The 12,922-nt window shown below is 46.4% G+C and overlaps 1 protein-coding gene across 2 annotated transcripts in view; it reads right to left on the reverse strand.

The window, feature by feature from the left end:
• PLXDC1 (plexin domain containing 1) overlaps positions 1 to 12,922 on the reverse strand; it is a 71,582-nt gene that overhangs the window by 20,692 nt on the left and 37,968 nt on the right. For both annotated transcript variants that reach the window (XM_083408323.1, XM_083408324.1), the window contains 6 exons: positions 10,818 to 10,961; positions 8,758 to 8,827; positions 4,280 to 4,402; positions 3,463 to 3,581; positions 2,377 to 2,476; positions 1,260 to 1,355 (listed from right to left, as the gene is read on the reverse strand). In XM_083408323.1, the coding sequence (XP_083264449.1) occupies positions 1,260 to 1,355; positions 2,377 to 2,476; positions 3,463 to 3,581; positions 4,280 to 4,402; positions 8,758 to 8,827; positions 10,818 to 10,961 (652 nt within the window). The remainder of the gene's footprint in view (positions 1 to 1,259; positions 1,356 to 2,376; positions 2,477 to 3,462; positions 3,582 to 4,279; positions 4,403 to 8,757; positions 8,828 to 10,817; positions 10,962 to 12,922) is intronic.

Consider the following 12,922-nt stretch of genomic DNA (forward strand, 5'->3'; position numbering starts at 1 on the left):
GATACACCCACATAATACATTTAAAGTGCATGGCTAACCCCCCCCAACCCCAATGCTGGGAGTTGTAGCTTGTTAAGAGTGCTGGGAATTATAGTTCTGTGAGAGGTAAACTACGCTGCCCAGGATTCTTTAGAGAAGCAGAGCCATGTGTTTTAAATGTATGATGCGGATGTGACCCTTGCCAAAAATCCACCTTGCAGTCAGCCCCCACTTTGGTCTCCCTGTCACATTTTAGTGGCCAACGTCTGGAGTTGCCACATGCTGAGTCAGATCAGGGAAGATCTCCCACAGCTCAGTGGCAGATCACATGTTTTGAGTGCAGAAGGACCCAAGATCAGTCCCCGGCATCTTCAGGTACAACTGCAGAAGCCTCTTGCCTGTAAAGGTAAAAGGTAAAGGACCCCTGGACAGTTAAGTCCACTCACAGGCAACTATGGGGTTGCGGCGCTCATCTCGCTTTTAGGCCAAGGGAGCCGGCGTTTGTCCACAGACAGCTTTCCGGGTCATGTGGCCAGCATGACTAAACCGCTTCTGGCACAACGGGACTCTGTGACAGGAACCAGGGCGCACGGAAACATCACTTACCTTCCCGCCGCAGCGGGATCTATTTATCTACTTGCACTGGCGTGCTTTCGAACTGCTAGGTTGGCAAGAGCTGGGACAGAACAACAGGAGCTCACCCCATCATGGGGATTTGAACCGCTGACCTTCCGGTCGACAAACCCAAGAGGCTCAGCGGTTTAGACCACCTGTGTCCCTGTACACCTGGACATCTGCATTCACTCAGTGCAGCGGTCTGAGTCAGTATGGAGCATCTCCTTCCCTTCCTGTGTCCATGCAGCTCAGCATGGTCTCCTTTGATGGAGAGCAGACTTTAAAAAAAAAATAATCCTCCAATGTGGCTACAAGCCACAACACTAATGTAATGTGGAGTTAGGCCGCAAGACTTCAGCAGGGAAGAGAATCTATGCACACATTTCCAACCATCTCCCTCAGATTTAAGGGTTTCTGCCCTACTCAGCTACGGCTGCAAGTGGGGAAGTGGGAGAAGGCAAGAGCAAACTGAGGGATGTCCTTAGTCACAAAGAAGAAATATGAACAGCTCCCTTCTCTCCCAAACCCCCTGCTAAATGCATCTTCGTATTGTCATCATTACGGCCAGGAAGGCTTTCCTCACACACACCCTTATCTAACTCATGACAACAGTGCTTGAGACTCCGTGTGCTAGAGGCATGCTTCATAATGCGCTTCCGACTCACTGGGCAAGGGCACAAACTCCACAGCCGATGCGCTAGTGATCTTGCTGGTGTCCAGCTCCACTCGGTGATATTCGTAGATGGTCCGACGGTGAGCTTCTAAAAAAAGAAGGCAAAGATGGGGGTATTCAATTAAAGTGGGTCTCTGCCCTTTGTCTTGTGGGGCGCAGTCTCATATTGCAGACTTGCAGATCTCTGCACGGTTAAATATGATGGTGCAGCTCGTGAGCAGTTTTGGAGCACCTCTGGCATTTTAGGGGCTGGGAGAAAGCTTTCTGGCCCCCAACTCCCTATATAGCTGGAGTTCCCTGGACAATGTAGAATCCAGCTCCTCCCTTCTTTGGGTATTTACCGTATTTTTCGCTCCATAAGACGCACTTTTTTCTTCCTGAAAAGTAAGGGGAAATGTCTGTGCGTCTTATGGAGCCAAATTGTTCATGGCTACAGCCTGCACCCAAAAAATCATGCACCCACTGTTGCGTGGGGCCGCAATGGTGCAAAAACGTGGTTACAAAGCATGCATCCACATAGATCCTCAGGATTTTTGCATTGGGCTACCCTAAACTCACTGTCTGTGGCCACAGCATGAACCACAAAAATCATACATCCACTGTTTCGTTCAGAATATTTTTTTTCTTGTTTTCCTCCTCTAAAAACTAGGTGCGTCTTATGGGCAGGTGCATCTTTTGGAGCGAAAAATACGGTATTTACTTGGCCAATAACCAGTTGAGCTCTCTTCTTTGGAATGCATATCCCCTTTTGCTTACTGCACAAGGGGTAGGAGAATATGGCTGGAGGTTGTTGGCTTATGGTGGCAGGCATGTCACTCAGCCCTGGCACTGTCTGTCTAAGATAAGAACCCATCAGAAAAACCTCAGAGGAACCTCAGATGAGCCCTGCTGGAGGAGAGCAACGATCTATCTAGTCAAGCATCCTCTTTTCCACAGTGGCCAAGCAGATGCCTATGGGAAGCCCGCAATCAGGACAGGAGGACAATAGCTATCGCCCTCTGCGGCTCTTCAGCAACTGGTCCTCTGATCTTGGAGCTCTCCAGCCAATAAGTCTACCTGTCTAGGGATCCACTCCCATCCTTCTCCTCTTCCAAATAGCCCAGACTCACCAGGCACGCCAGGGGAGGAGTTACGGATCATGAAAGCGTCTGAGAGTCCAGCTTTGACGGGATGTTGTGTAGAACTAATCTCCAGGACAGACATGGGGATCTGGAGCAAGGAAAGGGGAAAGAAGGCTTAGAAAATCCCATCCATGGAGTTAAAGAAGGGTAATTCCACACCCACTCTTAGAGTGTCTCTGCTCCTAAATGGCTAAGACTTTGATGAACTTCTTAGCAGAGGAAACAACAAAGAACAGGAGTCTCACCACACCTTTTAGTTCTGTGCTGTCATGCGTAGGCAAACTAAGGCCTGTGGGCTGGATCCAGCCCAATCACCTTCTAAATCTGGTCCACGGACGGTCCAGGAATCAGCGTGTTTTTACATGAGTAGAATGTGTCCTTTTATTTAAAATGCATCTCTGGGTTATTTGTGGGGCCTGCCTGGCGTTTCTACATGAGTAGAATGTGTACTTTTATTTAAAATGCATCTCTGGGTTATATGTGGGGCATAGGAATTCATTCTTTTCCCCCACCTTCAAAATATAATCTGCCCCCCCACAAGGTCTGAGGGGCAGTGGACCGGCCCCCTGCTGAAAAAAACTGCTGACCCCTGACCTATATTTTATCTTTTAACCAAAAGATAAAAGAACATTCACTGACTAAAAGGGCTCAACCTGCAATGGCAAAAAAAAGAAGAACAAATTCTATCCCACCCTACTAAAAGATGAACACCAATACAGGCTAGGGCATCTTCAAACCATATTATTCCAATAAAGAGCCAAATGCCTAGGTGAAGAGGAACGTCTTTACTTAGTTCCCAATGATGGTTCCAGGCACATCACTCTGGGAAGAGCATTCTACAACCAGGAGCCACCACCCATAAGGCCTATATTCATATTGCTGCCGCCACCCCGCACCTCCCCGGAGGAAGGGGGACGGACACACACACGAAGAAGGGCCTCAGATAATGAGCCTGGTTTAGGTAGACTCATGCAAGGAGAGGCGGTCTCTAAGGTATTGGTGTCTCAAGCTGCCTAAGGTGTTACAGGACAAAACCAGCACTTTGAATTGAGCCCAGAAACTAACTCCCCTCACCTCTTTGTAGCCAAAGACTATTCTGCCATCACTGTGCAAAGCTGCCTGGAAGTCAAAAGAGCCTCTGTCTTCTTTTCCTTCCAGGTACACTTGGTCCCACTGAACCACAAAGACTGTCCCTGAAGAGGAAGAAGAGCAGGAGAAGGGGTGATATGAGAAGGCCATTGGTTTACCCTAACAGCTGGCATGGGGACTAGGAACTTGAAACTTCTGCTATCATTCACAGATTCAAGGAAGGAACTCATAAGCCAACTAGCCATGCTCTCCGCCAAGAACAAGGCAGGGCCACCCACTTGGCCATAGATTAGCCCAACCCAGACTTGTGCCTTGTGGACATTGCTGAACTACAATTCCCATCATCCCTGAACAGTGGCCTGAACAGTCTAGGGCTAATGGGAGTTATCAATATCATAAGTGTGAAATAAAGGCAAATTGAGTTGGTACTATAGTCAGAGGCGCCAGCTGCTCAACATGGTTGAGGGGGTTTGACACAACATTCTGACATCACGTATGCGAAGTCGTAAGGAGTCGGGGGCGGAGCTGAACACCCTCTGAATATTGATAGGACCTGGTCCCCTAAAGGGGGGCGGGCTCCAAAGTCCCTTAGCCCCCAGGAGCTGGCTCCTGTAACGATAGTCCAGCTATACCTCTCGGTTGCAAAACAAATAGACCTGTGCGAAAAGCACCTAAGCAGAGAATTTTGGATTTTCACATTTTGCTTTGCAAAGTAAAGGCTGGTTCTAGGTTTAAACAAAACGGGAGATACTAAGCGCTCCCAATGATTTCTTCCCCAAGTCTGCATGTGAAGAGGACTCACCATTGTCAAAGTATTTGACGGTGGAATTTCTAGAGTAGCTGGGATTGAAGTTTGCCATGAGAGGAGCAACATATTGCGTGGCTGTCAGCATCCGATGAATGACGTCCCCCATGAAGATGAAGCCTGGCAAAGAGACCGAGGGAGGGAGACAAGCTATTTTATGTCACCATCTACAATCCTGTTGCCTTCTTCCCCAGAGACTCCTAGGAACCCCAGGGTCACTTTCTAGAGAGCCAGAGTGCTGCCGTGACACCAGTGGAAGCAGATTCAGAACTGCAGGGGCTCTTCAGGATAGCCACAGCTACACACCCTCACAGCTGCAACCCCTTCTAAGAGTACACAACCTTCTAAGCTTCTACAATAATCTTACAATTATACAATAATAATAATTAGGGATGTGTTGCAACAATCAGTGGAGATCTCCATGTCCTGCCTTTCAGCTAGGTCTACTATTTTCTGTACACATACATGGGCAAATGATCTGGAGAGTGGCAATAACTTCTTTCAGAGTGACTTCAGTTTAAAAAAAGAAAAGAAAAAAATAATTGGTTTTTCAAGCAAATACAAATACAATAACACTTATTCAGCAGTACAGCTAATGATGTTTGCTTTATCCATTGTCTCTAGACCTACACTTACACATCTGACATTCAAACATATTATTTAACGTAACCCCTCCCCTGAGAATATTAAGTGGTTGGTTTAGCAAGGTCTGATCACTGCAGATGGTGACAGCAGTCACAAAATTAAAAGACGCCTGCTTCTTGGGAGAAAAGCAATGACAAACCTAGACAGCATCTTAAAAAGCAGAGACATCACCTTGCCGACAAATGTCCGTATAGCTAAAGCTATGGTTTTCCCAGTTGTGATGTATGGAAGTGAGAGCTGGACCATAAAGAAGGCTGATTGCCGAAGAATTGATGCTTTTGAATTATGGTGCTGGAGGAGACTCTTGAGTGTCCCGTGGACTGCAAGAAGATCAAACCTATCCATTCTGAAGGAAATCAGCCCTGAGTGCTCACTGGAAGGACAGATCTTGAAGCTGAGGCTCCAATACTTTGGCCACCTCATGAGAAGAAAAGACTCCCTGGAAAAGACCCTGATGTTGGGAAAGATTGAGGGCACAAGGAGAAGGGGATGACGATGGTTGGACAGTGCTCTCGAAGCTACCAGCATGAGTTTGACCAAACTACGGGAGGCAGTGGAAGACAGGAGTGCCTGGCATGCTCTGGTCCATAGGGTCATGTAGAGTCAGACATGACTAAATGACTAAACAACAACATAACAAGATCTACCTTTTTTGGGAAGATGTCTCTGTTTGCTGTGCCTTTAATTGCCCTTCTGTGTCTGGTGTGACGCCCAGACGTTGCTGCATCCCATATACTCTTTTTCCAAATGTTCAGGGGCAGTAACTTAACTTGTGTTTCCCTTGATGTTCCATTGCACACCATTCCACGGAAACAGATGCACCTTGCGGCATTTCTATATTCCTAAAGGCTTAGCATGCAGAACCACTCCTCCTCAATGTTCTGTGGGCAAAAAGATTCCTGCATCGCGAAGAGTTGGACTAGATGACCCTTGTGGTCCCTTCCAGCTCTACAATTCTATGATTCCCATGCGTTTTCTCCAGAGCGACCCTAGGAGCCAATCCTCAGTGGCTGACTCATCTCCTGATCGGCTCCAATGGGCACAAAGGGAGAAAAGACTTCTTCTCAGCGGCTAAAAAGGCTCCCCTTTCATACTGCTGATTGGATGGCTCTAGGACAGTGGAAACGGGAACCCTGCGCCGGATGGGGGCAGACACACAACTCAGGACCACTCTATTAGACTGGTCTCAACTAGGGCCAGGTCCTTTTCAGTACTGGCCCCGACTTGGTGGAACGCTCTGTCACAAGAGACCAGGGCCCTGCGGGACTTGACATCTTTCCGCAGGGCCTGCAAGACAGAGCTGTTCTGCCTGGCCTTTGTCTGGGTTCAGTTTGACCCTTATGTTTCCCTCCCCTTATGGTCTTGATTTATCAGCTACTTTTAAAATGAGGCTGCATTTTAAATTGTATTTTAAATTGGTCCCCCGCCCCCATTATTTTTTTACTGTGATTTTATTGGTGTTAGCCGCCCTGAGCCCAGCTCTGGCCGGGGAGGGCAGGGTATAAATTATTATTATTATTATTATTATTATTATTATTATTCATTCCCACTCAGTTATGAAGCTCACTAGGCCAGTCACCATCTCTCAGCCTAACCTCCCTCACAGGGTCGTTGTGGAGAGCGAGGGGAGAGGAACATGCATTCCCTTTCGCATGCCGCAGAGGACGGGCAGGTTAAACAATGCAATGCAACAAATAAATAAAACCCACTTTGCTAGCCACCAAACCAAAGACATCATTGCTCTGGTGGGAGAAGGGGAGGGGAGGAGGGTTTTGCTTCATTGGCAGTGTGCAGACATAAAATCATCAAGCCGACCGCCTTGCTCAGCTAACGAGGCAAACCTTTCAAGCCTTGCTGCTGTGCTGAAAACCTACAGACTGCAGGATTTCAGAGCAGAGGGGGCAAGCCATTCCGGTCCTCAGAGCTAGGCTAGCAGCACAGCTGCTGCCAGCTGGGCGGCGGAGGTGACGGCAAGGAAGGTGGAGAAACGAGAAGTTCCAGTAAACACCACAGATAGATTCCAGATGTCGCCACAAGTGGGAGCGCAGGAGGTCCAGAGAGGTCAGGAGGGGCAGAAGGATGAGTTGAGACGGAAAAGATTTTCAGAAGAAGCGATGGGGGTTGTGACTCGCGCTTGCTCTGCGATCCGCCCGGTCTCGTGAACACAGAAACATACGGAGCTGAAGCTATCTTATACCAAATCAAATAATTGGTCAATCTAGCTCAGTATTATTTATACTCTCCAAAAGGGAACATTCCCAGCCGTTCCTGGAAATGTTGGAGACTGAAACTGTGACCTTCTGTGTGTGTAAAGCAAGTGCTCTTCTGCTTGACTGTGGGCAGCCCACAAAGTGACTTGGACATCAGAGATGCCTTCTGGCTGCCATTTGCCTGCCTTCTCTTTCAGCCCCTCATTCCAGAGCTTCTTGAAGCATCTCAGAATCATGGAATTGTAGAGTTGGAAGGGACCACGAGGGTCATCTAGTACAACCCCTTAGTATGCAGGAATCTATCACTCAAAATTGGGGCTCAAACCTACGATCCTGAGATGAAGAGCCCTGTGTTCTATTGGCTGAGCTTGGTAGCAGGGCGGTCACTTTTGCATTGTGAGGAGCTGGGCATACAGAACTTGCACACAATTTGCATGTGCTATTTTTTATGAATAGATGTGTTATGTACTGAGTTGAATAGGATCCAAACTGCAGCAGTCTGATTGGTCCTAGAACAATAGGATCCAAAATGCAGCAGTCTGATTGGTCCTAGAACAATAGGATTCAGAATGCAGCAGTCTGATGGGTCCTAGAACAATGCAGCAGTATGATTGGTCGCAGCAGCCACCCAATCCAGCTCCGGGTGGAAGTGAATCCGCAACCTGATTGGCCTACAGGAGAATCCAGGAATTAGCCAATCATGTGCAGCCCATTGTGTAAATAATGTATATAAAGCAGATATTTTGGGGGAACTTTCATTCCTCACTACTATGAGCTGAATAAAGAGCATGAAATCCACACTCGACTCCGAGTATATTTCAAGATGCAAGAGCAGAAATTATTGCTATGGTTTAAATAGAAATAAATTCACATCTCTCCGTAGAATGTGACCAGGTGACCTGGGTGCCCACTAAGTCTGTTGTCCAGGTTGCTGGTGAGCAACGTTAAGGCCCCTCCTGCCCTCCCTTCTCATGGTTCTTTATCTCTAAGCTGGACTTGGACTGGCCAGCTTTTCAAATAGAGGGCTGTCCTTGGGAAAAAATAGGACACACAGACACCCTACTTGGAAGGAGGGAGAGCATACGAATGAGAATAATTTCTGGTAATTATCAATTTGCTTTCCTTCTAGGTCAGGAGAGTGGAGCCTTCCAGCTGCTGTTGGACTCCACCTCCCATCAGCCCCAAACACCATAGACCAGTGACTAGGGATGATGGGAGTTGTAGTCTGGAGGGTCACAGGTTCCCCAATGATGTTATGTGGAAAATCCAGGCCAGGGCACATGAGTAAGAGAAATAAATTATCGTATTGCAGGTTCACTTCAGAGTCCCCCTCAATCAACGCTTTCCCCCCATTTCAGGAAGCAGAAATATAGAGCCTAGTCTTGCTGGAAAGGCAACAGTGAGATTGGCCGGAGTGGGGCAAAACCAGGCCCACGCTTCCCACCCAAAGTGGCTGCAGTCCAAGCACTTAGGGTAAAGGAATAGGGATATCACAAAGGACGTTGCCATGTTGCTTCTAGTACCTTTGCTACAGGCACTCCTCACCCCCCTCAGTATTCTGAAAATCTTTGCAAAAAACCAACATCCCTTAAACCCAATGTGGTACCCAGTGAAGCTCACCTCCGGTTGCTATGGTGACTTGCCGCAGGTAATGCCCATAGAAGGGGAAGTCAAATGATAGGATGACTCTCTGTAGGAGGATAGATGGGAATAACAGCGTTAAGACAGGAGGCTTGTTGGGTGATATGTTGAGCATGTTCACGACCCCAAATTTCCACAGGGTTCAAGATCAAATGGAGGAACTTGTAAGCGTACAAATATAGGCTTGAGCATTAAGGAATGGTGGGGACGGAATCCAGATTCTGTGCCAAGGAAAGCCAGTAATTAAACTAAATGCTTGCAAATTAAGCAGATGTGCATGTATTTACGTACTGGCATAATTTATTCTGTTTCTGCTCGTCACAGAGAGGGGCAAAGAGCTTTGTAAAACACGGGGGTTGCACCCCATCCCCTCCTCTGGCTTCTGAGAATTTGTCAAAAACTGCAGGTATATTTTCCAGCCCATCTTTGCTGCCATTTATTATGTATATAAAACGAGGCTGAGATTCTTAAGGTGCTGAATCCTACTACACTTGTGTGAGGCTTTACTGGAAGTACAGCTCACATTCCTGGGGTACAGATTTCGTTGGTGGAGGGCAAGATGTTGGCACAAATGGGCTCCCCTTCTCAAGAGGAAACCCTTGATGGAGGAGTGCAACCCTTGTGTGAATTCATTCGTGCAAATAATAACTGATCCAACAAATTCATAAAACTATTCCCCCTAACTTGCAACACTTTATTCTCCGTGTATTCCCCTATAATAAAAAGGCTCTATTGTTATGTGCAGTCTCCACCTCCCTCCCCTTGGAAGTTCATTTAATTTTAAGGTTTCACTCAAAATATAGGAGAAAATATGATCCATTTGGGTGGAGGGGGAAAGGACAACACAGCCAAGATATTGGTGTAGGTCTGTGTTTATGTAAATGTCCCAGACAAAAAACACATGGTGTTAACTCATACAATACCTGCACAATATATGCTAACGCTACAGTGAAGATAAGCAATCTTTCTGCATTTTTCTTTTCTTTTCAGTACCTCTCTGGGATGTGAAGGTATTTTGTTAATTAACCTTTCAGTTAAGGTTTATGTCCGCGCTACGTTGTAGTAATACAATTTGTATCGGGTTATTATGGTTCCTCTACTTCTATCGCATTTTAGACTGTTTTCAGTAAACTGCTTTGAGCACAAATGTATTTGTCGGAAATGCGGTGATTAAATAAACTGGCTATGACTGTGACTAAGAGTTTATGAGTTTAGAAAAATCAATGACCAAGGCTTTAGAATTCTGTGAGATGCCTGCAGAGAGAAGAATAGGCTGACAACACAATTGCTGATTTATGTTGCTGCTGCAGTTATAAGATAAGCAGGTGTTTTAGTACTGATTTGCTGGTCACACCTTGTAGGAGCTCAGGAATGGCTAGTTAGCAGCATAGTGCTAAACCATGGTTTGTTCAAGTTGTTTATTTAACAAACCATGAGTTAATCACAAGTTGTCCTACAGGCAATCAAAGAAACCGTGGCTTGTTTCCAACATGTTACTTTGTTTTCCAGCTCCTCCTCCCTTGTGCTTTTGTAGTTAGACGAGTGTCTGGGTGGCATCATCAAACAAACCATGGTTAGGAAAGGGTGCTGGTTTTACACGTAATACTACGCCATGATTAAAACTAACCAAAGCTCATAAACCAACAACAAATCACACTTAAACTTCCAGTCAGGTCTCACACCTGCTAAACCATAGCTTAACAAACCATAGTTTAGTGTTTTGTGTTATGTGCAGAAATACCTGCTTCTCCCTACGCTGATACAGCATAATAAGGAGATGTTGGCATTTCAGCCCTCAATTTTTTTTTTAACATACGTGGAGGGAAGCCAAAATATGACAAGATGAAATGTTTTCTAGTCAGCTTTCCCCTGCACCGTAAAACTTTATCTATTTTCTATCAAAATCTTGGACACTAATCACGGTTTGGAGGGAAAGGACAACCAAAGAAAAGTGGCTGGAAAAGCAATGGCAGGTTGTTGGTAGCAATGGATACATAGACAGGTAAGCACATAGCCAACAGGTGAAAAGAGATGCTCACCGAGGCTTGCCTATGCGTATTGGAGAGGATTCCATGGACTTTGACTTGGCTCCTGTTGGCTGCTGTAACTTCTACCCATAGTTCCTTGGCTCGTGCTTCACTTGGACCGTACATTCGAGATATATAGTAGTTGTGGTTGTCTTCCTGAGTAGAGAGAAACAGTTGTGGTAACTACAGGCATAAGGCGCACCCGTTGCCAAAGCAGGTCATCTCCCATCGAAACATGTGTGTGCGAGGGTGGGCAGATGAAGAAGGCGGCGAAGAAGAAGAAGAAGAGGAATTTGGACTTGATATCCCGCCTTTCACTCCCCTTAAGGAGTCTCAAAGCAGCTAACAACCTCCTTTCCCTTCCTCCCCCACAACAAACACTCTGTGAGGTGAGTGAGGCTGAGAGACTTCAGAGAAGTGTGACTAGCCCAAGGTCACCCAGCAGCTGCATGTGGAGGAGCGGGGAAGCGAACCCGGTTCCCCAGATTACGAGTCCACCGCTCTTAACCACTACACCACACTGGATGAAAAAGAGGTCAGGGCTAACAGCTGTGTAGAATTTCAGCAGCTGCAGATTGCATTAAGGATTTGCAGAAGCCTTGTCTTCTTCTGCATCAGGCTACCCTTGTGTTGCACTCTTCTAACCACCTCCCATATTTCTCGAAAATACATTCTATGTATTTCTAATTATTCTATGTAGTTCTCTATTCTATCCTCAGGAATATCTCTGCTGGGTTAGGGAGAATCTTCTCTGTGTCCAAGGGGGAACTGTTGTGTATGCCTATTCGGAAGCTGAGTTCCATAATAATAATAATAATAATAATAATAATAATAATAATAATTCCATGAGACTTACTCCCAGACAAGTGTGCATATGGTAACAGGGTTAGTTCTGCATCGCACCAGTCCAAGATCAACTCATACCAGCTGCTATTAAACAACATTTTATGAAGCCCTTTATGGGAATTCCATGGTGCAATCGCCAATGACTATAAATATTCTGACATGGTTTACGTAAACGTTTTCTGTGGTTGAATTGTAAAACTTAAAAAAAAATAAAAATCCAGCAGAGGTTCCAGCTGGTTCATGTGTTAATTGACCTGGCAGGCCCTAGGAAATTTTGCTGCCCTGGACCATGTTCCCCAGTCCATGCAATGGAATCCAACCAGGCTGGCAGCTGTTATCTTATTTCAACACCCCGCAGTGTGCCTCAGGGCATCAGGCTAGTTCAGGGAGAATGGAAGAATGCCCCACTCTGCCTAATGGCAGGGCTGGCCCTATGAACAGAGCATCAGAGTAGAACTGAGGCCTGACCCATACATGCAGACACATCATTTGATACACCATACACTTTGATGTCCAGCAGGTGGAAATGTGTGAAATGATTTCATTTTAAACAGGGGGAGGGAGGTTGTACCCAATGGTCATCCTACTCAGAGTAGACCTACTGAAGTTAATGAACATGACCAACTCCGATTCGTTCGTTTCAACGGGTGTGCTCTGAGCAGCACTATCATTGGATGTGAGGTGATGAGAAAAGAAAGGCAAGTTCTTAACTGTGTGGTGCAGCTTATAGCTTGATGTTGCCTTTGTCCAGTGGTGAAGACCTAGAGGCGCGGCCTAGTGGTTAACAGGACAAAGGGTGTTCACTGGGGCCGATGGGAGTTGTAGTCCCAAGTACCTGGAAGGCACCAGACGGAGGACAGCTGGCCTACAACTATGAACAGAGACTGCCACATGGAGCCTCCACTGTTTGACGTTGCTCCTTTAAACGGCTTGGGGGCAGAGAATGAGAGGGAGAAAAACAGAAAATAGCTTCCATTTGTGTGATCTAGTTATATCTCCCAAAGAGACCACTTTTTTTCAAACCTGGTAATGGGGAAAAGGATAGGAATTCTATTTATAGAGAAGCATTTAATGTGGCAAGAGGTTCTCCCCTCCCCCCCATATTTTTTTCCAGCAAACCGCTCTCTTTCCCTGTAATGTGCAGTGGAGGAGGAATCCTAATTTTCTTGATTTTGGAGGGAGGGTGGAAGGGCCAGGCCCTTTCCTTTTGAAACAGACCTTCAGTTGCTCCATGATCAACCTCTGCATCTTGGGACTGAATTGCTGGGATG

The sequence above is a fragment of the Podarcis tiliguerta genome (genome assembly GCF_965153285.1).
Source record: "Podarcis tiliguerta genome assembly, chromosome: 13".
NCBI lineage: Eukaryota > Metazoa > Chordata > Lepidosauria > Squamata > Lacertidae > Podarcis > Podarcis tiliguerta.